Genomic DNA, 23,007 nt, shown 5'->3' with positions numbered 1-23,007 from the left:
ATCGGCTACATCACTTGGGAGAGTGGCCCTACACCTGGCCTGGGCAACACAGCAGAGCTATCCCTGAAGGTGGAAGTGGAGGTCTCACCCCTTAGACAAGAGAGAGCTGGAGGGCTGGCCAACCCTGCTACTACCCAGGCCCAGAACCAGGGTTATGTGTTGGCCCAACCTAACATCCACCCCATCTGTGATCTGCTGGAGCAGGGGTTGGGGTGTCGGTCCTGCAGACCCAGGACTGATGGATCACCATGACACAGGGCAGCAACAGAGGTCCAGGAAGAGTCCCGTTGAGAGCCTAATGTCCATGGTGTAGCAGAGACCAGGAGCATAAAACCATATAAATGATTCTTTGTGATGAACTGTGTGTAAAAATGCATGGATAAAGGGGTTGGTTTACTGAGTGACAAACTGTGTCACACTGCAGCTTCCATGATGAGGTCCCCCTTCCTTTTTTTTTTTTTTTTTTTCTCTTAAATTTTATTTTGTTTTATTTTGGTGGGGGGAGATGAGTGGGCTAGGGAGGCATGATAGAATAAAAAGTAAAAACAAAAAAGAAGAGAGGAATTTCTGAGGAATTATTAACTAATTAACCTGCCAAATAAGATTTTAAAAATTAGAATTATTAATTTTTAGACTACTAACTCTGTAACCACCAAACCCATTATAATTACAAAATGGTTAAGTGCATTTATTCATCCATCTATTTGAAGATATTAGTCACCTGGCAGTGTTTTGGTGTGTTTTTTTTTTCAGGTGCACAGTCTAGGAAAGTGCTCTATCACTGAGCTGTCTACCCCCAGGCAGCCATCAGGTAAGCAAGCACTAACCTCCCCAGCAGTCGGTCCATCAATCCACTCTTAGTTCCTCCTGCTAGAGTCAAAGCAAGTCTGAACTTCCCAGGGTTAGTCCCACTCATTCAAACAGCCTCTTGCTTAAATGCCAGTGGTGATGGCAGAGCCCACTTTGTGTAATTTATCCACATAAAATTCATCATATCAGGTTTTTTGAGAAATGGTAAATAATCTGAAGCCTTGAAGGTCCTAGGTCCTGTAAATCCAGAAAAGTAGCTTGCAACCCACCAACTTCATTCACTCACCCTTCTCTCCTCCCTTTCTTCCCTTCCTTTCTCTTCCATTTTTACCACACATGAAAGCTTCCAAGTGTTTTTTTAAAATCAGGGCAGCGGGGGGGGGGGGGGGGGGGGGGGAGAACAGGGCAGGAATCTTTGGCTTCAACAGCCGGCTTCAAAGAATTCAGTGTGCTGGGAACAGCAGCCAACTGGGTGCGACCCACTGCACCCTTGCACCAAAGCCAGAGAAGGAAGATGAAGGCAAGGAAATGCAAGAGATTCTTCAAGTGACTTCTCAGGAGGAATCTCAGTCCAGCCACACCCAGTCCCTTCATCTTGGTAAATAACTCAGCAAAACTCCAAATGGGCTTAGCTGAGTCCCTGCAGGAACTTCTCCCAAGAAGCAGGGGATTTCTCCCTGGCTGCTGCTACATGCAACTCCCCAACCCCAGCCTGCCTGCAGGGGAAGCGTGTGCTTCCCCAAGTCACGGCATGTTTATCACAGGAACAAACAAACAGCAAACAGCTCATGAGGCTCTTCCCCATTCCTGGCAGAAGACAGTCACTGTCTTTTGGTTAGGCTGGGGATTTAGCGACTTAAAGACGATGGTAAATGCTTCTGGTACAAAGTTCACTTTCTGTCTATATTTGATGGTTAAAATAAAATTTGAACTGTTCCTTCTAAGACAAACTGAACTAATTGATAATGGACTATAAATAAATAAGGCACAGCAGACATTCATTAATCTACACATCCAGCATTTATCAAGCACATACAATAAGGCACAGAATGGGGGATTCAGAGATAAAATATGCAGTCTCAGAGCTCCAGGGAGCTAACAATGATCATCACAATGACAAAAGCAACAGAATCTGGTGGAGCAGCACTGTGTGTCAGGGTTACTAAGTGCTTAGTCCATTACCCAGATAAAACTTCCCCATGCTGAAGCAGTATACTCTGTCTTACAAATGGGAGAACCAAAGCTTAAAGCGACACTCGATTCTGAAGTCCTCTTTACTGCTTCTCTCAGGTCAAAGTGGGGTGCAGCTTGATTTTACAGTTACAGTCTAGGGACCAGTGAGATGGCTAAATGGGTTAAGGCACTTTCTGCCGAGGCTGAGGACTTGAGTTTAATTTCTGAGATCATATGATAGAAGAATAGAGAACTCCCTTCTCCAAGCTGTCTTTTGGCCCACCCACACACATGTCTATACTCATCCCATATCACATACACAAAATTTTTAAAACTGTAATAAAACAGTTTATAAAACAAACGAAACACCAAATTTATAGTCTAGATGGGGATATAGGAAAGACATCCCAACTCTTTTGTTTTAGGACAGAGATATTTGTTTGCCAGTCATTAAATGCAATGTATGAGAGAACACTAAAGGTGTAGTGGGCTGGGTGAGGCCATGAAGGGAACTGGGACTCTGAAGGAACTTCTTAAAGGCACTCTCTGAGACTGCTTAAATGTGAGCAGGAGTATGGCAGCAGTGGGGCAAGGGTCCACCTAGAGGGAACAGGATATTAAAAGGTGTGCAAGGAGACAGACACAAGAAGTGTGTGAGGAGTCAGTGGTCTCATGACACTGGAAAGGGTGGTGGGATTGTAAGAGCCACAAAAGTGGTTATAGGATTCCTATTTCTTCAGTAGGCAGTGCAATTACTGATGCTCTGGAGTGGAAAGGTAGAGTTGTGTTAGAATTACACTTAGAAGAGGTCTTATGGCCGGGTGGTGGTGGTTCACGCTTTTAATCCCAGCACTCGAGAAGCAAAGGCAGGCAGATCTCTGAGTTTGAGACCAGCCTGGTCTACTGAGCGAGTTCCAGAACAGCTTCCAAAGCTACAGAGAAACCCTGAGAAGAAGAGGAGGAGGAGGAGGAGGAGGAGAAGAAGAAGGATGAAGAAGAAGAGGTCTTCTGTAGGTTAGATGCAATGATGCATAACCAATGGTCTCAGCATACAGGCAACAGAGGCCAGCTCTAAACAGAAAAGCAGAACCCTGTCTGAAAAATGCAAAAATTAAGTCAGGTATAGTGACACACACCTTTAATACCAGCACTTGGAAGGAAAAGACAGGAAGATCCCTGAATTTGAGGCCAGTCTGGACTACATAGCAAGCTTCAGGACATCTAGGGCTATATAGAAAGACCCTGTCTGAAATGAATAAAAATAGAAAAAAATAGCTGTTTTTGTTGTGTGGTGTGATGGCATCTATCTATAATCCCAGCTTTCAGGAGATGGAGGTAGGTGGATTTTGAGTTTTAAACAAGTCTGGGATATAGAGTGAGACCCTGTCTCAAAAAAGTAGACAGCAGCAATAACAAAAGTTTTAAATTAAATGAAAACAAAGAGTCTTTCAGTAGTTCTCAAACTCTTTACATTTTTAAAAAGGCTTATTTCTTTATTATATGTATGAGCATCTTGACTGTATGTATGTATATGACCACATGTGTACCTAGTGCCTGCAGAGGTCATAAGAGGGTCTCGCAGAGGTTATAAGAGGGTCTCTCATATCCCCTGGAACTAAGCCACTGTGTGGGTGCTGGGATGTGCCCAAGGGCAGCAAGCTGAGCCATATCTGCGGCCCAGTTTTCAGACTGTGATGAGCATTACGTTGCCTACAGAGAGCTGAAAATGCCTGGGTCAGCTCCAAAGACTCTGACTAACTTGTGTGGGGTGGGGCCTGAGTGTCAGGGCTTCAGAACTCTCCCTAAGTGATCTGAATGCATAACCAAGGTTGAAAACACTTCTCAGTGTTAAGACTGGAGCAAAGAAAACAAGGTGACAGCCACTCCCTGGCCCCCACCTCAGTGACCCTGAAAACCACCTGAAGTATTTGTTAAAGGATGAAACCCAGACCCATTGAGATGGGATCAGAGAATCTGTCTTTTTAACAACCCAAGATGTGTAATTAGAGTTCTAAAGAAGGACTGTAAATTAGGGTCAGGTGGTGGCACTGGGCATGAAGAACATGTTTTAATGCCAAGTAAAATAAAACTGGAAAAGATTACATTTTCAACACTTATTTATATTTGCTTTTATATATTTCCAGCTTAAAACCCACCAAAACAATCAAATTTGAGTATGGTTTATTAAATTGACAACTTTAACCTAAGTTGGTTTTATTTTGATTCATAGTGGATAAACTCAATTTAGTCATTTACTTTTCTTTCTAACAGAACCATGAGAGAGAGAGAGCAGCAGACTTCATAGGTCTAAGAGGGACCACTCAATTTCTGGTAGATCTATTGTAGAGGTGGCTTTAAACAGTAATGTATGTTAAAATTGACAGTTCACCCTGTTTTAAAAAACTCTTGGTTGCATTTTCTTTAATGTTCAGGATCTGCATCCTACATCCTTCAACATGAAATGTACAGGGCAACAAGTACTGTCCTCCTTTCTATATTAAGAGCCAAGACTCAAAACTAAAGGACAAAGGTAAAGGCAGAAGCATAAGGGGGTCAAGACTTGCTACATAGCAAGTCTGAGTCTAGCAAAGGATGCATGAGACTCTGTCTTCAAAAAAGAAACTGTAAACTCTATAGTAGCCAACTTGCTGTTCCTTTATCCGAATAGCAATGTCAGACAGACCATCACAAGCAATTGAAATGCATTCTTATGCCTTAACTCCTGTGATTACATGCTGAGCTAGAAAATGATACAGTCATCTCAGAGACTAAAAGGCACAACATGTATTGAAATCCATTTAGCAGCAGGCATAATATTGATAAGGGTGCTGGGCTGAGTCAGAAAGGCCAAATTTAAACGAATCTACTGTTAGCTAACTGGGAGAACTTGACCTCAATTTTTAGTATCTATACTTAGGGTTGAAGTAGATTTTGTTTTCATACTATATTCCCTCCAGAGATACCTGCATTTTTTTCAGAGGCACCTTTAAGGTTCTATGAAGACTTCAATTCTTATTTAAAAAAAAAAACAAAAAACAAAAAAAAACAAAAAAAAAAAAAACAAAAAAACACTGGGGCTGGAGAGATGGCTCAGCAGTTAAGAGCACTGGCTTCTCTCTAGAAGATCCAGGTTAGATTTCCAGCACCCACATGACAGCTCAGAACTGTCTGTAACTCCAGTCCAGGGAATCCAACACCCTCACACAGATATATATGCAGATACATATACACACAAAACACCAATACATATGAAATAGCATAATTTTAAAAACATATTTTTAACCAGGTTTGGTGGTGTATGCCTTTAATATCAGAAGCAGAGGCAGAGGTAGGAGAATCATTATGAGCTAAAGACCAACTGTATCTATACAGTACGTTCCAGACAGCCAGGACTAGGTACAGAGACCCTCAAACAAACAAATAATCACATCTTTCTTCAAAATCTATAAAATTTACACAGATGGAAATATGGTTCACTGGGAGAACACTTGTCTAAGAGTGTGTGACACCAATAAATATATGTCTCATTTTAGCTTGGTGTGTGTAGTGTGGTAGTAACTACAGTCTTAGTGACTCAAGAAGTGCAAATGCACACTAAAGAGATTGTATAGTAAATTTTAATCTCTAGGAACTACCAACCAGTGTTCATGGGACAACTGGTTTATGGAGCTTCTCCTCAGCTACAAATACACATATTTGAAATTGTAAATGTGTCTCAGACTAGGAAGCTTTTAACTGCTCTAAGTCTTGTTTGTTTGTTTTGCTCTATGTTTGTGATGTTACCATCAAATCCAGGACCTCCCAAACCTAGGCAAGTGCTCTACCACTGAGAAACATCCCAAGCTCTCTTCCTTTTCATCCAGGGCTATAATGGCATAAAGGACATAATTACACAATATCTTTGTATCTAGCCACACCTTGTTTCTGGATGATTTAGTTATGGAAGCAAACACAAAGGAGACATATTATTGTATAAAATACTTGGAAATTACAAATTAGGACTATCGAAATGTCACGATACTAACAGCTAGTAAAAATGTAGTCACACTTATGAGTGTAAATGCAATGATAAAAACGATATAGAATATTATATTAAACACAAAACTTACAAAGTCAAGAAGATCAGCATGAAAAGTTAATACTACACAAAGATTTTCACAATACTATCAGATGATGTCACCTTAATTGATAAAGACTGTCCTCTCGGGCTAAGCCCCTTAAGTTGCAGACCCTCCAGAGTCTTTAGCAGATTTATATCAGTGTATCCAGCCTCTTATTGAGACATGATTCCATTGTATAGCCTTAGTTGGCCTGAACATGTAGCCCACAGTGGCCTTCAATTTGCAGTGGATCCCCCCTGTCTCTGCCTCTTGAGAACTAGGATTGCAGACATAAGTCAGAATTGCAGCCAGAATTCAACCTTGTAAGAAGTTTTTGTTTGTTTGGTCTTTCTTTCCCACACACCCTGCCAACCTAAGTCCTTGAACATTCTGGGCTCCCAGAACTCACCCTGCTTTTATTGACATTTTCTGACTGATATAAGGCAGGGGTGAGAATAAGAATCAAATCAAATAAGAAGTTACTATTATTTCTGTCATTTCTGTCGATTTCCTTGTTTTGTTTCTGCTTTTGGCAGTCTCTTTCTGTAACCCTGGGTGACCTGGAAGTAGCTATGTAGACCAGGCTGGCTGTGAATTCAGTTTCTTCCTTTGCCTCTCATGTGTCACCAGGCCTGGCTATATTTCTATCTTAAAATAAACTCATAAAATACAGGCTTACCAAGTACAATTTGATAGGGTAGGGACGCACATTGTCATACTAACAATCTGGGATAAAATGTTGGTGATGTATCAAAATAGGGTTTGGACTGTACATGAAAAACAAAATTACTTACTGAAACTATGAGGAAAATCATGTGCCATGCTGATTAATGGGCAAAGACTACCATAAGAATCCTAGAGACTGGAGGCTTAAAATTGGCAATACATGTTCCTCAAGTTCTATGTGGACTAGAAACCTAAGATCCAAGTCCCAGCAGGACTGGTGTCTTACAAAGGACCTCTCCCTGACTTGTAGATTCATCTGTCCTCACAGCAGCGAGGAGAGGAGTGGGCAGGAGCTGATAAAGGCATTAATCCTAGGCAGATTAGACCTATAGTACTGACCTCATTTAACTTTACTGCTTGTTATTAAACCATAACTAAATACAAAGAGCTTAGGACTTCAGATTAGGAGTTAAAAGGGGTCACAACCCAGTCTATAACAGCGGGCAATTCGTACAAGACTCTTTATGATCCTTTGATTTTTGGCTGGAGGTGTATGTATCTCAGGGTTAAATCACTTGTCTGGCAAGTGAAGGGTCCTGATTTCAATTCCTAATACCACCCAGTGATGACAATGAAGGAGAAGAGAAAAAAAATAGACAGAGATACTGTTATTTTTCTTTAAACATTAAGTATGTATGCATGTGTATAGAGGCCAGAGGTCAACTTCATGAACCATCCACCTCGAGTTTTGAGACAGGATCTCTCACTGGGGTTGGAACTTGCTGACTAGGTTAGAATGGCTAGCCAGTGAGCTCCAGGCATCCACTGGTCTCTGCACTCCAGCACAGGGATTACAAATATATACCCTACTCCCAGCTTTTTTACATTGGTGCAGGGGATTGAACGCAGGTCCTCATTCTTACATAGCAGGACTTTTACTGAATGAGTCATCTTCCCAGCCCCACCCCCAAATAGTTTTTTAACTAGCTGAAAAAAAAAAAAATCATTCATTGTTTTCTCCAAAGTGAACATTCTTCACTGAGGAATGTGAAAAATTCAGCTTTGGTGCAAAAATAAATGTATTACCACTTCCTTTTTTGAACACCTGGATTATCAAATAATTAAACAAAAAAGATTAGAATGTAAACCAGAATGTTAAAGACAAATCTACCAGTGTTTGAGGCTGTTTGTATGCATGAGCTATAGTTTCCTTGATGTGCTTTTATCCTAAAAGCAGATCCAAGCCTTTCCTCTAAGGTTGGGGATAGGGCAGGATGCTTGCCTCTGCCACTTTTATTTAGTATAGTAGATATGTTCCAGATCAATCAGGTACCGATACACAGACACACATGCATGTAAGACTCTGATCCACATAGAATAAAATAAATACATCAAGGGCGGCTATTGACCTCTGGTCTCTACCTACATATGTACATGTGCACCCCTCCCCCCACGCACACATCACACAAACAGAACAGAGAACAGGGTATGAACAGACTGGACCCTCTTGCATTGCTAGTGAAAATGTGAAATGCAACACTAGCAGTATAGAAGTCAATGAATCAGCTACTCAAAATAATTACTGTTACCAAAATTAAGCAGTAACTTAGCTCCTACTTACATGCCCAGAAGAACCAAAAGCAAGGTCTTAACCAAGATATCTTTGCCTGTGCTTAGTATTATTACCCACATTAGTGGAATTTGGAAACAATCTAAGTGTCTGTTAACAAGAGACCACATATAAACAAAATATGGTGTTTGTCCACAGTGGAATACTGCTCAGCCATCAAAATAATTAAATTCTGAAACACATTGCAACATAAGTGAATTTGAAACCATAAGGCTAAATGAAAAAAAAAAAAGCCATGAAGGGAAATTATTGTACAATACTAGGTCAGTCAAATAGGTTAGGACTGAAGCATAAAGATGGGTTTGGAAGGGGAAATGAAGTCATTGTTTAATGAGTGCAGTTTCAGTTTTTTTAGATGAAAGGAGTTCTAAAGTTGGATGATGGTAACAAAAGAGTGAGAATATGCTCAATATCATAGAGCTAGACATAAGACAATAGCTAAAGTGACAAATATTATACATATTTTGCCACAGTGAAAAATAAAACCATGGGTCTGGAAAGATGGTTCAGTGGTTAAGAGCACTTGCTTCTGTTCTACAAGACCCATGTTCAGACAGCACCCATGTCAAGTAGCTCACAATCTCTTATAACCCCAGCTCTAGAGGATCTGGCACTCTCTTCAGAACTACACACACACACACACACACACACACACACACACACACACACACACACACACACACAAATAAATTTTTCTGGGCAACGGTGGTGCACGCCTTTAATCTTAGCACCCAGGAGGCAGAGCCAGGCAGATCTCTGGTCTACAAAGCTACACAGAGAAACCCTGTCTCAAAAAAAAACCAAAACTAACTAACTAAATAAATCTTAAAAAGAAGAAAAATAGGGGTTGGGATGGCTCAGTGTGTAAAGCACTTGCCTTGTAACTATGAGGACCTGAGTCTGAATCCCCAGAACCCACATCAAACAAACAAGCAATAGCCAGGTATATGGGATGCACTTGAAATCTCAGCAATGCTGATAGGAGATGGAGATAGGTGAATCCTGGAGCTCACTGGCCAGCTAGCCTAGCCTACTTGGTCTGACTTCCAGACCAATCAGAGACTATGTCTGAAACAAAAGGTGCCTGAACAACAACACTTGAGATTGTCCTCTGATCTCCATATGTACATATACACACATACGTGCACACCTCCTCATACACATGCACACCATCCTCCCTTCTTTAAAAAGTACTAGCCCTAAGTTCAAGATGCAATTATTTCTAGGATCTCTTTTGATAATGCTTTATAAGACCCCATAATAACAAGGAGAAAAAGAAATGAGAATCTAGTTGAGAAATAATCTTCTGGTTTCCCATCTTCTGAATTGAGAGTGTAACTCTGCCTTTTAGTGGTTATGCTGGGACCATACTAGAAAACTCAGAGAGGCCAAGCAGGAATCATGAGCAGGTGAAGCAGGGCAGCTGGGGGTGTGGTAACTCTGAGGCCACATGCCCTGTCTAACTGGAGCAGCTGCAGCTCCACCCTGATGATCTGTCCCCCTGAAGGAATGTGGGCACGGTGTTGGGAGGGTTTTCCATTCTTCAAGCAAAGTTGCACTTGAAATTTTTATGTGTAATATTGGCATCTAATCTTTTTTAAAAGCATTTTTAATACTGTAAGCCAAAGGAAGATATCTGCAGGCCAAGACATGTGCAGTTGGACAGCCGCTAGTTTGTGATGTCTTTTACAAAGTTTGGAACACAAACAAAGGAGAAACGTGTGGTGGCACAGGCCTTTAATCCCAGAACTCAGGAGGCAGAGGCAGGAGGATCTCTGTAAATTAGAGGCCAGCCTGGTCTACATAGGTAGAGTCCCAGGACTGCCAAGACCTCAAAGAGAGATCCTGTTTAGGGGGGGGAGTTTCTTTGCACTAATTTTAAGGTTTCATACAGTTAATGAACTAAATCATTCAAATAATTTTGAATGTACCAAAAGGCATTGAAAATTACTACTTCTGTAGTACTTTGCTATAATTATGGTATAATCCAATAGTACTTCAGTATAGTACTAGATGTTAGTGAAGCTCTTAGAGAATAAATATCAATGCCTCCATATGGTTGGTATATAAGTAGTAACCATGGATACATTCTTTCATTCTGAGACAGGGTCTCATTATCTTGTCTCAACTGGCCTTGTACTTATGGGATCAATGGTCCTCTTACCTCAGTCTAAATACTTGGGATTATAGTTTCACATCACCATGCCAGTCAAGGGTACATAGTGAGACCATGTCTTAAAAATAAATAAAAATGCAAAACACTCGAAAAGTTAAGGAAAACCAAATTTCCATAGCTAATCTACAAAACAAGTTCCAGGACAGCTGTTATACAAAGAAACTGTGTCTTGAAAAATTAAAAAAAAGCAAGAAAGAAAGGAAGAAACCACTTGTCTACATTGGGAGGTAGGGTTATACTTACTGGCAAAATAAATAAGGGTCTTGCCCTTATGAACCTTACAATCTAATAAGGGAGACAGACATTAAATAGTGTCATTCAAATAAATACATTGTCAGGAATCACAGAAAATGATGACACAAAACAAACAAACAAACAAACAACAACAACAAACAAACAAACATGGGGAGGCTGGAGAGATGGCTCAGAGGTTAAGAGTACTTCCTCCTCTTCTAAAGGACCCAAGTTTGTTTCCTACCACCCACACGGGTGGCTCATAACTGTCTGTAAATCCAGTTCCAGGGGATCTGATACTCTCTTCTGGACTCCAAGGGCTTGTGCATGCATGCACACACACATGAACATAAGCACACACATGGCATATATTCACATAGATACACAACATATACATAATAATAAATTTCTAGACAGACAGACAGGACTGTTAACATGACTGACTACCAAGCCCAATGATCTGAGTTTAATCCCAGAATTCACAGGTGATTTCCATACACGCATGAGTATAATATGCACATCTATATGCACACACCCATACACACATACACCATAAACATATAAACAAATAAATGTACAAATAATAGAAACATACACATAACAAATGTAGAAAATTTAAAAACATATAGAGTGGCCAGGTGTGGTGGCTCATGTGTTTAATTTCAGCTGGTCTTCTACAGAGAGAATTCAAGGACAACTAGAACTACACAGAGAACCCTGTCTCGAGAAACCATATGTCTTAGTTAGGGCTTTATTGCTGTGAAGACACCAATGACCATGGCAACTCTTATAAAGAAAACATTTAATTGAAGGTGGCTTGTTTACAGTTTCAGAGTTTTAGTCCATTATGATCCTGAAGGGGAGCATGGCAACCTGCAGGCAGATGTGGTGCTGGAGCTCAGAGTCCTACACCTTGACTCAGAGGCAACAGGAAGTTGACTGTCACACTGAGGGAAGCTTGAGCAAAAGGGAACTTAAAGCCTGCCCCTGCAGTAACACACTTCCTCCAACAAGGCCATGCCTCCTAATAGTGCCATTCCTTTGGGGGGCACCACACACACACACACACACACACACACACACACACACACACACACACACGAAAAGGAATCATGGTGGATCCTAATTTAGATGAGGAAGAGTGGCATAATGAAGGTCCTCTAGGAGCTGACCTTTAAGCCCAGACCTGAAAGGAAAAGGAGGTTAGCAATCCCAGGGTCTTGTGAACTGAGGGTGAGGACGTTTGAGTGGGAGAGATGGTGACAAAGGCATTCCAGGGATGTTTGTGTGACACGTATGGCAGACCCAAAGAATGGAAATGGGGTGATTAAATAGAGGAAGGCTGAATTATTGAAGGCAGGGAGGTGAAAAATTTGAGGTGAAAGACATTGTCAATTTTTTTTTTTTTTTTTTTTTTTTTATCTAGAGGATAATTTCTGAAGAAATGAAAATGAAAAAGGAAATTTGAGAACTAACTGAAAGGGAGTAGGATCTTAGGAAGCTGTTTGCCATCTATGTCTGTTGTCTACCCTCATTCTGGGGGAAATAAGGATAGGGGCTGCTGCCTGGGAAGAGCAGTTAAGGAAAGTCACGAGAGCTTTAGCTGAGCCTTGTCTGTTTGTACATCCCTTCTCATCACCCAACATGATAGTGAATATTTTAGAAAACTTGGCAGATTTTTAAAAACCATGCAATTGGATGTTGAAAATTCTCTGATTCCTAGAGTTTAAAGTGTAACAGTGGGATTTTTGATAAGTCTCTAATTACAAGACCACAGACTCTATGAGAATAAGAATTTCTGCATGAGTAGTGAGATAAACAAATGTTTACAGGTTGAATCCACCTGAACCATGAAGACAAAACCACAGTGAGCTCAGGGTGAAGTGCAAAGTGAGGATGGGGAGAGAAAAGGAAAGAATAAAACTGGATATACTCTTTTTTTTTTTTTTTTTTTTTTTTTTTTTTACTTGAGACTGGGTCTTATGTAGCCCAGGGTAGCCTTGAATTTCTACCCTGCCTCTACCTCCTAAGAGGTAATTGGCAATATTTTAGATCCTGGCATTTGTTCATTTTTAAAAAGATATTTTTATGTGTGTGTGTGTGTGTGTGTTTGTACACATGAATGCAGTGGAGGCTGGAGGAGGGTGTCAGGTCTCCTGGAGCTAGAGTCACAGATGCTGGTAATCCACCTGATATGGCAGCTAGGAACTGAACTCAAGGCCTCTGGAAGGGCAGCAATGCTCTTAACCTCTGAGCCATCTATCTCCCCAGCCCCTGGCATTCATTCTTACCTCTTTCCCATATCCCACACCTAATCAATCAGCATATCTTATCAAGAATTCTCCTTAAACAGCTCTTCAGATCCACAGTCATTTCTGTTTCCTAACTGGCTTCTGCCTTTGGCCTTAGTTAACTGCCTGGCACTCTTTCCCACACTTGTCAGTGATAGGGATCCACCAACATCAGGAGAAAGCATGTATTTCTTTTTAGGATGCATGAAGCCCTCATAACTGGGTCATATGCATTCAGGAAGTCCAGCAGAGTGTTACAAACATGGCCTTTGTGAAAAAGAGTCGCGCTGCTTAGAGAGCTTTGTGGCCAGCCAGCAAGCAAGATGGCTCATTGGCACTTGTGTGAGATGGATCCCTGGAAACTACACAAACATGTAAGGAGAGAGCTGACTCCATAAAATTTTCTTTTGATCTCTACCAGCACGTGTGCACATGCGTGTGCACACATACACATGCACTACTAATAATAATATTAGTTAATTTTAAAAACCTCTATGACATGTGCTTTTAATTCCCTTTCGGTTTCTTAACGTGAAAAAGGGTAGTAATCATACTGACTCATGTTTGCTTCGATGATTAACTGGATATATATGAAACAGTTTTCTCTGGCTGACATATAATAAGCATTCAGCATTATTTCCTTTGAATCACTAATGAAAGTTTCCTCTTACAGGTGAAACCTTAGTTAGAATATACTTTTCATCCTTTTCCAAAGGAATCATTTCATGTCCTCATGCTTTCAAAATTCCTATTTGCTGGTACGTTGTCTAAAGAGTTGTACTGAGAATCACACAGTGTTTGTCCTTTTGTGAACTGGTTAGTTCACCAAGTCTAATCCTCAGAGTTCCTAGGGCTGAGGACAAACCTCAAGTTGATAGAGTGCTTGCCTAGCAGGCATAAGACCCTAAGTTTTAGCCCACGTGGTGCACCCCTTTAATCCCAGCACTCAGGAGGCAGAGGCAGGTGAATCTCTGTGAGTTCAAGATCAGCCTGGTCTACAAGAGTTAGTTCTAGAACAGCCTCCAAAGCCACATAGAGAAACCCAGTCTCAAAAAAACAAATGAACAACAACAACAACAACAACAACAAACCCCAAAAAACAAAAACAAAAAACAAAACCCTGGATTTGATTCTCAGTACTGCTTAAAAACATGCTTGGTGGTGCACTCCTGGGATCCCATTACTGAGGATCCAGAGATGGAAGGATTATAAAGTCAAGGTCATCCTTGGCTACCTACTGAGTTCAAGGTCAGATGAGCTACAAGAGACCCTTTCTCAAAAAGCAGCCAACAAAACCCAGGTTGAATAGTGACCCCAACTTAAAGAAAAGTGATTGAAGGTGGGTTAATACTAGTCTTGACCATTTTTTTAAAGATATGTTTTTATTTTTATGTGTATGTTTGGGGGGGTATGTGTATATGCACAATGCCCTTGGAGGCCAGAAGGGTTGGATTGCAATGGAGCTGGAGTTACAGGCAGCAAAGAGCTGCCTAACATGGGTGCTGATAATTGGACTCAGATCCTCTTGTAGAGTGACACTCACAGTGCTCTTAAACACTGAGCCACCTCTCAAGCAGCCCCTCAAAATAGCATGTACTGATAGCATACCACTTTCACTCTATGGTAAAGTCAAAAGGTCATTAAGTCCAACCATTACATGGTATGTATACAGTTAAGTTACTTATAGGTCAGATCAGTGCTTTGCTGTTTTTTGTTTTCAGAGCTGGAATTGAACTCAGGGCCTTGTGCATGCTAAACATGTACTAAACCACTGAGTTACACCCCTTAGTACTCTGCTTTTAAACTGTTTACCCAGTAAACACCAGGCATATTCCCATCTGGCTGGAATGTCTGACCTGATGTTTTCTTGGTGTCTCTTTAAACTCATAAAAATGTGCAAAATTTGTAGCTAGAGATTCTGGTATCCTTGAACAACCTTTCTAAGTGTTATTCTAATCTGCAAAGTCTGGCTACCTCGGCCTCCCTAAGCCACAATCTGTACCTCTGTAACTCCAGAACACTGTCATGCTATTTGCATATCTTCTCCTTACACTGTTACCTGTTCTCTGATGGGAACCTGGAATCCCAGCACTTGGAAGGTGGAGGCAGGAGGATTGGAGTTCATGGTCATCTTTGGCTACTTAGGAACTTTGAAGCTAGCCTGGGATACTTGATGCCCCATCTCAAAAGAAACAACAAAAGCTACTATGGTCCTGTTTCAAAATAAATAAATGAGTAAGTCAATAAATAATAAAATAAATGAGAGAGAAAGAAGAGGAAAGGAAATTATGGGTGGTGATGGTGCATGTTTTTGAAGACTTCTATGAGTTCAAGGCCAGCCTTGTCAACTGCTTCTTGGGTCTCATAGTCACCACTGTCTGGTAAACAGTGTATGACAATAGTTGTTTCAGATTTAATTGTGTAATGATGAAAATTCTCTTGGTAGACACTTATTCACAGTAGAAGTACCTACCGTTATTTTATCAACTGAAAATATATGTCAAATATGTATTTCTGTTGGTAAAGAACAAAGCCTTTAGCTATGTTCTTATTGAAAGAAACTGAACAAAAGCTCTTTGGAGCTCCTAAACAGAAGCAAAGATTAACTTCAAACGAATTTCAGTCTTTTCCACGATCAGAAAATTCAGATTAATCTCTCCACACTGAAAGAAATAGCAAAGCAAGGAGATGAATTTTAAAGGTCTTTTACATTTGAATAGATCTTTCTGCTTCCAGAAGTCTAAAGTTGCCCAGATAGCAAGAGGCTTACTGTAGTGTTCATGAGATTATCTGAAACTCAGACACAGGGAAATTAGCATCATTCAGAACTCAGTCGTGCAGAAATGACATTGAATCTCTGTACTTGCTAAAAACTGGAAGAAAATGTTTCTGGCCAGAGAGGTCGGGTCAGCTCCCTAAGTTTCTACAGGTGGCTTCATTTTAGAACTGTTGCACTGGAACTCTAGCCTACTTCCCAGAAGGTTTAGCCTCTTCCTGTTAATGCTAAAATATGAATGGGATGCTTTAAGGGAATTGTCTGCAGAAAAACAGCATAGGGCAGCTCAGCTGAATCAGTGCCCAGTATCCAACTGGGGTAGGGGTTAATAAATCTTTTCCTTCCAAGCTCTGCCTCCAAGAGCTTTTGCTCATTTCTGATTAAAACCAGGAACTGACATGCTCTGGAAGGTGTTCCAAAGTTTCCTGGAAGAAGCAGAGACACTATTATAAGTGCTTCAGGAAAGATTTTAGGCTCATCTAGACACAAACTTTGGTTTTGGTCTTTGCAGTTGGTCTTTAAGAAATCAGCATAACTGAGAAGCCTAGAAATGAGTGTCCAGTCTGAAATCTAAGTCTTGTTTATGGCCTGAGAGCATCAGAGAGAATTTGGTACAAGCTTTCCTCAGCAGCTGGATGCATTACTGGCAGCTGTGATTAGAAAGATAAAGAAATCCACATCTGCTTAGAGTTCTAATACTATATGACTCCCTTGTGACTTCCTGAAGAGGCCCTACTTCTAAGTCAGGAAAAAATAAGGGTGTTTGGGCTATTTTCTATAGTTATCTCCATATGCCCTATCACCAAAACCATCCAACATTCTTCAGCATAACAGATCGTCAATGAGTCTCTGAGGACTGACCAAGGGACTAAGAAAGGATTGGCAAAGACAGAGTTTGCAGTAGTACAGACTTCACTTATACACAGTGTGTGGGTGTTTACATACAGACTAGTTCACTTAAGGTTGAGTCCACCTTTCATTCTGTAAAGGGAAGGATGCTATTGCCTGTACAAGAGATACTTGTTATGTGATAGGAAAATAGGATTACATGTTAACAAAGCTGCAATCAAAGTAGAAACAGTAGAAAAAGCACTGAGTGAGCACATCAGCGAACTTAGGTCTACTGGAGCTTGACAGTGGGCCAACTGTGCAACCCTCCTCCAAGTTAAACAATTACCACTATTTATTTAATTCCCTTTCTTCCTCAGAGTCCAGATTTTTGTTAATGATTTTAATTTAATATAGGCTTAAAAGCATGAGGCATAAGAGAGAAAGAGAGGTACTCAGAAAGAAAGACATGAGAGCCTGGGTGTGAACTTCTCTAACAGGGAGTCACCCAAGTTAAGCAATTTGATTAGTTACAAAGTGGGCAAAATAATACCCACCTTATCTGTTTGTTAGGATAGTTTAAATTATCTACTATGATATTGGATCTCTTTTAAAAAGGTTTCCGTGGCCATACATTAAAGAAGCAGAGAACTGCTCAGACCAGCATGGGGGTGGGAGCTTGTAAACTCAATGAAAACAGCTGAACACTATGCCCACCCACTTACTCTAACATGGTGAGCCACCACGGGGGTGCTTGGTACTGAACTCAGGTCTTTTGCAAGAGCAACAAGTGCTCTTAGCCACTGAGTTAATTCTCAGCCTCCTCTTCCCATGTGCCTTGATGTCTTGCTATATCACACATGATCTGTCTACCTCAACCTCCTAAGTACTGGGAGTACAGTTTCTCTTTCCCATCACTTGAACAGCATCCCAAGAACATTTCCTTCAAGATGTTTCCTTTACACTTCCAATCGGCTGGTTGATAGAAGACTTTCTTTTGACTTCCTCAGATTTGACATGCCTTCCTCCCTAAAATTAAGCATTTCTAGGTTCTGATTTCAAATGATACTACTCAATTTTTTCCCTTGCACAGTTAGAGACCACTATAGGGTTACTACTTCCTAATTTCAATATTCTGTCTCAGAGAACAGAGGGGCCCAAGGAAAGGGAGAGAGATGAGATGTGCAACACTTAGGTGTGAAGTTCAGTGTCTTACACAGACATCAGTCATGGCCCCCAAACAAAAACCTCAGTAAGATCAAAGATCACTGAGCAGAATCACTACAAAATAGTGATAATGAATGTGTTAGACATATTGAGGGAGTCACGAGAGAGAGAGAGACAGAGAACACACTACTGTTGTATAAATGGTGCCTATCTTGTATGATCAGAACCTGCCACAAAGCTTGAAACTGTAAAGAACACAAAGTTGTAAAATGCAGTCTCTCTGTTTTACTTTATTCCTTTTATTTATTATACAGCATCTAATATTTGCCAAGAGCAAGAGCTGGGGAATCAGATTGCAAGGGTATTAATTAGGGCCTGTCATTTGCTATGTAACCTTCCAAATTACTTAGCTCTCTGGTCCTGTTTCATTATTTGTAAGATGGAGATTATAGCAGCCAGCAACTGTAAAGGTTAAGGAAGTTATTATACCTCATGTGTTCAGAACTATACTTGGTTTTTAATGGGCATCATTGTGATGATGGCTAATAATATTTTTGACCCAGCATAGTCATCTCCTTAAAATAAAGTATTCCAAAGCCTACAGTCAAGCTGTATTTATAGGACCATAATAAAAACAGATGTCGTTTGGCTTGGATGGATCAGTAAGTAAAAAGGCACGTGCTAACAAGCCTGATGACCTGAGTTCAATCCCCAGAACCCACAAGGTAGAAGGAGAGAAACAACTCAGAGTTGTCCTCTAACCTCAAATGTGCACTATTACCTCCAAATGTGCATTCTAAACACCTTAAATAGGTCATTTTTGCAACCTACATACACACATAAACACATACCCAATTCATAATTTTGTTTGCGTGTTTGTTTTGAGGGGGTTGTTTTGAGACAGGGTCTCTCTGTGAAACAGTCCTAGTTATCCTAGAATTCACTCTATAGACCAGGCTGGCCTCAAACTCACAGAGATCTGCCTGCCTCTGCCTCTGCCTCCCAAATGCTAGGATTAAAGGCATGAGCCACCACTGTCTGGCTGTAAACATTATTTTAAAAAAAAAAAAAAAAAAAAAAAAAAGGAAAAATGTTTGGAAAGGATAGAAAAGGGGAGGGTGGGAAACAGGGGAAAACAGAGTTAAGAAGACTTACCACCGTTTTTGCCTACAGTTCGGAAGCATCTCCAGAAGGCCCGTAAAAATGATGCCCTATTGTGAGGTGTGGCTTGTATAAAGCTGAATTCCCGAAAGAGAATGTGAGTTCCTTGGCATACACTGGTAAAACTGGAAAGAGAAAAATGAAGAATTTACCACTAGATGAAATTCAGAAGGCTGGAACCAGCATGAAATGTAAAACCAAAGAGAACCACTGATGAACAGGGCAGTGGTGTCTGTTCATTCCACTAGCAAAATTCTCAACTATAGATTAGATCAAGTCCTTCTAAAAAGAAGCCTTCATACAACTATGCCTCTCTGCAAGGTCATGTCCACCTCTGCCATGTGCCTCCCAGTAAGTTTTAAGTTAATAGACCGTCTTTGTCTTTTCCTGGGTGAACCTGGTACTTGTATCTTCCGGGGGAATACTTCTCCTTCACTCCACCTGGCATTGCAAATGCCTTGAGCAGGCCTGGCTTCCCTAAAGAATCCTTCAGTACTAGTCTAACCTAGACTAGCTGCTACAAGGATGACATGGCTGAGGACAGGCCTAAATTAACTGTCTATTTAGGGGCAGGGCTATACTGTGTGTACCCCAACAATAACCACAGAAGCACATCCTGTGTGTCAAAGGATAGGAAGGGTTCCAAAGGAGCACTAGAGACAAATTAGAACAAGGGTAGAAGTGGCCCCTGAATGAAAACATGCAGCGAAGCCCCAGGGCTCATGTGAGTCATCGTTTAAACTGGGCCAGGGACAGGAGGAAAAATGTACTCTGTTGCCTTTGGGTTTTCCTGCCAAACAAACAGAGGCTACAGAGCCCAGTGTAATCTAAAAGTGGAAATTCCATAGGAGAATAGGCAATTATCCAGTAATTGTCACCACCAAACACAGCCTTCAGACTCCAGAACAACTCCCTCCCTAACAGAAAAACGACAAATGTAAAAATGTCCATTTTTGTGGCAACACAGACACTAATCTGAAGGTAGCAAGCAATAAGGGGACATTAGTAATTCCAAATTCCAGTTTTCATTCGATGGCCATCTAAAAGAAGGATATGGATCACTGAACTGAACAAGAAAACATTTCAAGAGCCATCTAGTCCATTTCCCTTCTCACAGACAAGCTCCCCTCAGGGGAGACTGTCTACTGTCTTTAACAGAGTATGCTACCATTTAGGATAAAATCAGTCTTTCTAATATTAACATTGCTGTGATGAAAGGCCAGATTAAATATTCTTCTCTGGAAAACTACCACAGAAATCAACTTTTAACACTCTACTAGCTGAGAACCCCTGACAAGGTGTGGTGCAAAAGAGAGACCGTTAACGTTATGAAAGGGTTAATCTACCCATGAAGTTTATTGCAGTGCCATTGTCATCTTACATAAGGAAAATAAAAATACATCAATGAGCCAGGATACAGAATGGGACAGACTATACTTCCAGAAAATGGAGTCTAAACTGATAATGTTGTATTCTGAATTTATGAAGCTATCAGGCAAAGATAGCTTCCCACAATCCCAATGCATTTTATACTCAGGGCAAAAAGTTAGTGTCTAGGTCATGGTCTAAACTGCAAAGGAACTAATAATGGTGAAATCACATCCTTAGTATAGTTTTTTAAAATTGTGTGTGTGCGTGTACGTGTACGTACATATACATGTGACTGCAGATGCTCACAGAGGCCAAAGGTTTTCAGTCCTGTTGGAGCTGCTGTTACAGGAGCTGCAAGTACATGCTCTGAACCACTGAGCCATCCTTCCAACCAACCCCTCAATGTAGTTTTAAACACTATCTCAAATGCAACATTCTCAAATCCAATAGTCATCTTGTGATTCTATCCCCAACACAACACAGGGCCATCATATCTCATTTATGAGTCTCTAATGATACAATACACTTTCTCTATTTGAATTCTGCATTATTTACTTACTTATTCATTTATTTGGGATGGCAGGAGATGCGTGTGACAAGACACACATGTGGAGGTCAGAGGATAACGTGTGTGAGTCAGTTCTTCCCTACCATGTGGGTTCCAGGGATGACTCAGGTCATACAAGGAAATGTGAAGCTCTTCAGCTTCAGAACAGCTGATTTCACTGTACAGACATTCACTGAGATGGGTAGACTTTGGGTTCACTGCATGGTGTCTTTTATTTGCAGGTTCTCTGTAATAATTTTTTTTTTTTGTAGAAACAGGGTTTCTCTATGTAGCCTTGGCTGTCCTGGAACTCACTCTGTAGACAGGGTAGCCTTAAACTCACAGAGATCCACCTACCTCTGCCCTGCCAAATGTGCCACCACCCAGCATAATAAAGTTTCAATAAAATAAAATGGAAGAATCAACATTAAAAATATCACTAATCAGTTTGTAGTGGTGATGCGCAACTTTAATCCCAGGCACTGCAGAGGCAGGCAAATCTCTGTGAGTTTGAGGCCAGCCTGGTCTACAGAGTGAGTTCCAGGACAGCCAGCACTGTTGTTACACAGAGAAATCCTGTCTTGAAAAACAAAATATAAAAATATATCACTAACCTTTGAGGAAATAAAAATCAAAATGGAGCACTACTTCATATCTGCTAGGTTGTCCATGAGGAAGGAAGGAAAAGAGAGAAGGAAAGAGACATGTTGGTGACGATTTTAAGAAACTTCATAAATTGTTGAGAAAGACACAGTAGCCTTTATGCAGAACAATTTATTGTTTCTCAGTAATTTCAGTACTAGTTACATATCCTAAAACTGAGAAGAAGAAACATTTCTACATTAGAGCACTTAGCCAAGCCTCTGCCACCCCAGTGTTCCTAGGGATGTGTGTATGGGGGAATGGGAGATGCGGAGACAGAAGAGTGGCCAAATTATTCTATGCAGTAGAAAACCAACAAAGGTACTTTGTGTCACACAAGGGGAGAGGTGAGGACCAACATGCAAGGCTGCCATCTGACTTTCACATGTATGCTGTTGCGCACATGTGTCTATGTTTATACACACAAATGCATACATACAAACACAAGGAGAAGAAAATTCTCATTTAAAACAAGGCTGTGTCTAGAAACAGTGTAAGAATCCCCACTTTAAAGAATACACTTGCTTTTGTTTAATTTTGTTGTTTTAAGATCATTACTATTGCTTTCTTTGTCTCACAGAGGACCCTAAGTACGCTTACTGGCTATCTTTTGTATATTAATTTTCCTCACGTAGCCTGGAATTTCAGTGCACAGGCATATCTTGAGTGGGAGGTTTTCCCTCTCACCAAGGAACAAACTCTAGGCTAGACCAGGTCATACACTGGATGACTTTACACTCCATCTTGATACCATGATGATGTCATAGACACTCACTGAATTCCTGTGTAGCATGAACCCCTGAATATTCAAATTTCACTATGAAAATTCTTTCATTCTTTCCATTGTTGGGGGTTTTCTGAAAGACTGGAGTTTTGTTCTTCAAAAAAGTTGGCAAACCTCAAAGGTATGTTCCTCTGTACAAATTGGTCCCTGAAGTAACAATTCCTGGATTTGTTCTTTCCTTCCTTGTGAAGCTCAGACAAGGCCTAAAGCTTTTAAATGTTTTCTTTGCATTGCCTATCTGCTACAGAATTTGGCAATGATAAAGTGATGAGAGAAGTCAGTGGAGCATGACCGCTCAGCCTGGGTTCCAGGATTCTGAAGCAGTTTAGACAGCACCTGAAGCAGAAGCTGCCTTGGATCCACTGCTTCAAAGCTACAAAGACCTTTGTGGACGTGAACTCAGCCACTGTGTTCCTAACATCATCTACTTCACTGTCTTGTCATTATTATCTGCCATTCTGTTATTATATTGTGCAATGTACCTACTAGGGGGAGGGTGAATATGAGCCTGTGTACAAAGAGGATTTCCACAAAGGTGGTTTTAGTATATAGTGCATTTGGAATGAGCTTCTGTACACAGATATGAATCAGGAAAACTGTTGGGTTCATTGACTGTACATTCTCTGAAACAATAAAGAAGTGAGTCTAACT

General features: G+C 40.7%; 1 protein-coding gene across 2 annotated transcripts in view; it reads right to left on the bottom strand.

Moving 5' to 3' along the window:
* The window catches only part of Cstpp1 (centriolar satellite-associated tubulin polyglutamylase complex regulator 1), a 162,458-nt gene that overhangs the window by 76,657 nt on the left and 62,794 nt on the right, over window positions 1-23,007 (bottom strand). For both annotated transcript variants that reach the window (XM_051184207.1, XM_051184206.1), the window contains exon 3: window positions 19,007-19,137. In XM_051184207.1, the coding sequence (XP_051040164.1) occupies window positions 19,007-19,137 (131 nt within the window). The remainder of the gene's footprint in view (window positions 1-19,006; window positions 19,138-23,007) is intronic.

Source organism: Phodopus roborovskii, unplaced genomic scaffold, assembly GCF_943737965.1.
Source record: "Phodopus roborovskii unplaced genomic scaffold, PHOROB, whole genome shotgun sequence".
In the NCBI taxonomy this organism is placed as follows: domain Eukaryota; kingdom Metazoa; phylum Chordata; class Mammalia; order Rodentia; family Cricetidae; genus Phodopus; species Phodopus roborovskii.
Note: the sequence above shows the minus strand (reverse complement) of the source record. Positions and strands in the feature narration are given on the sequence as shown.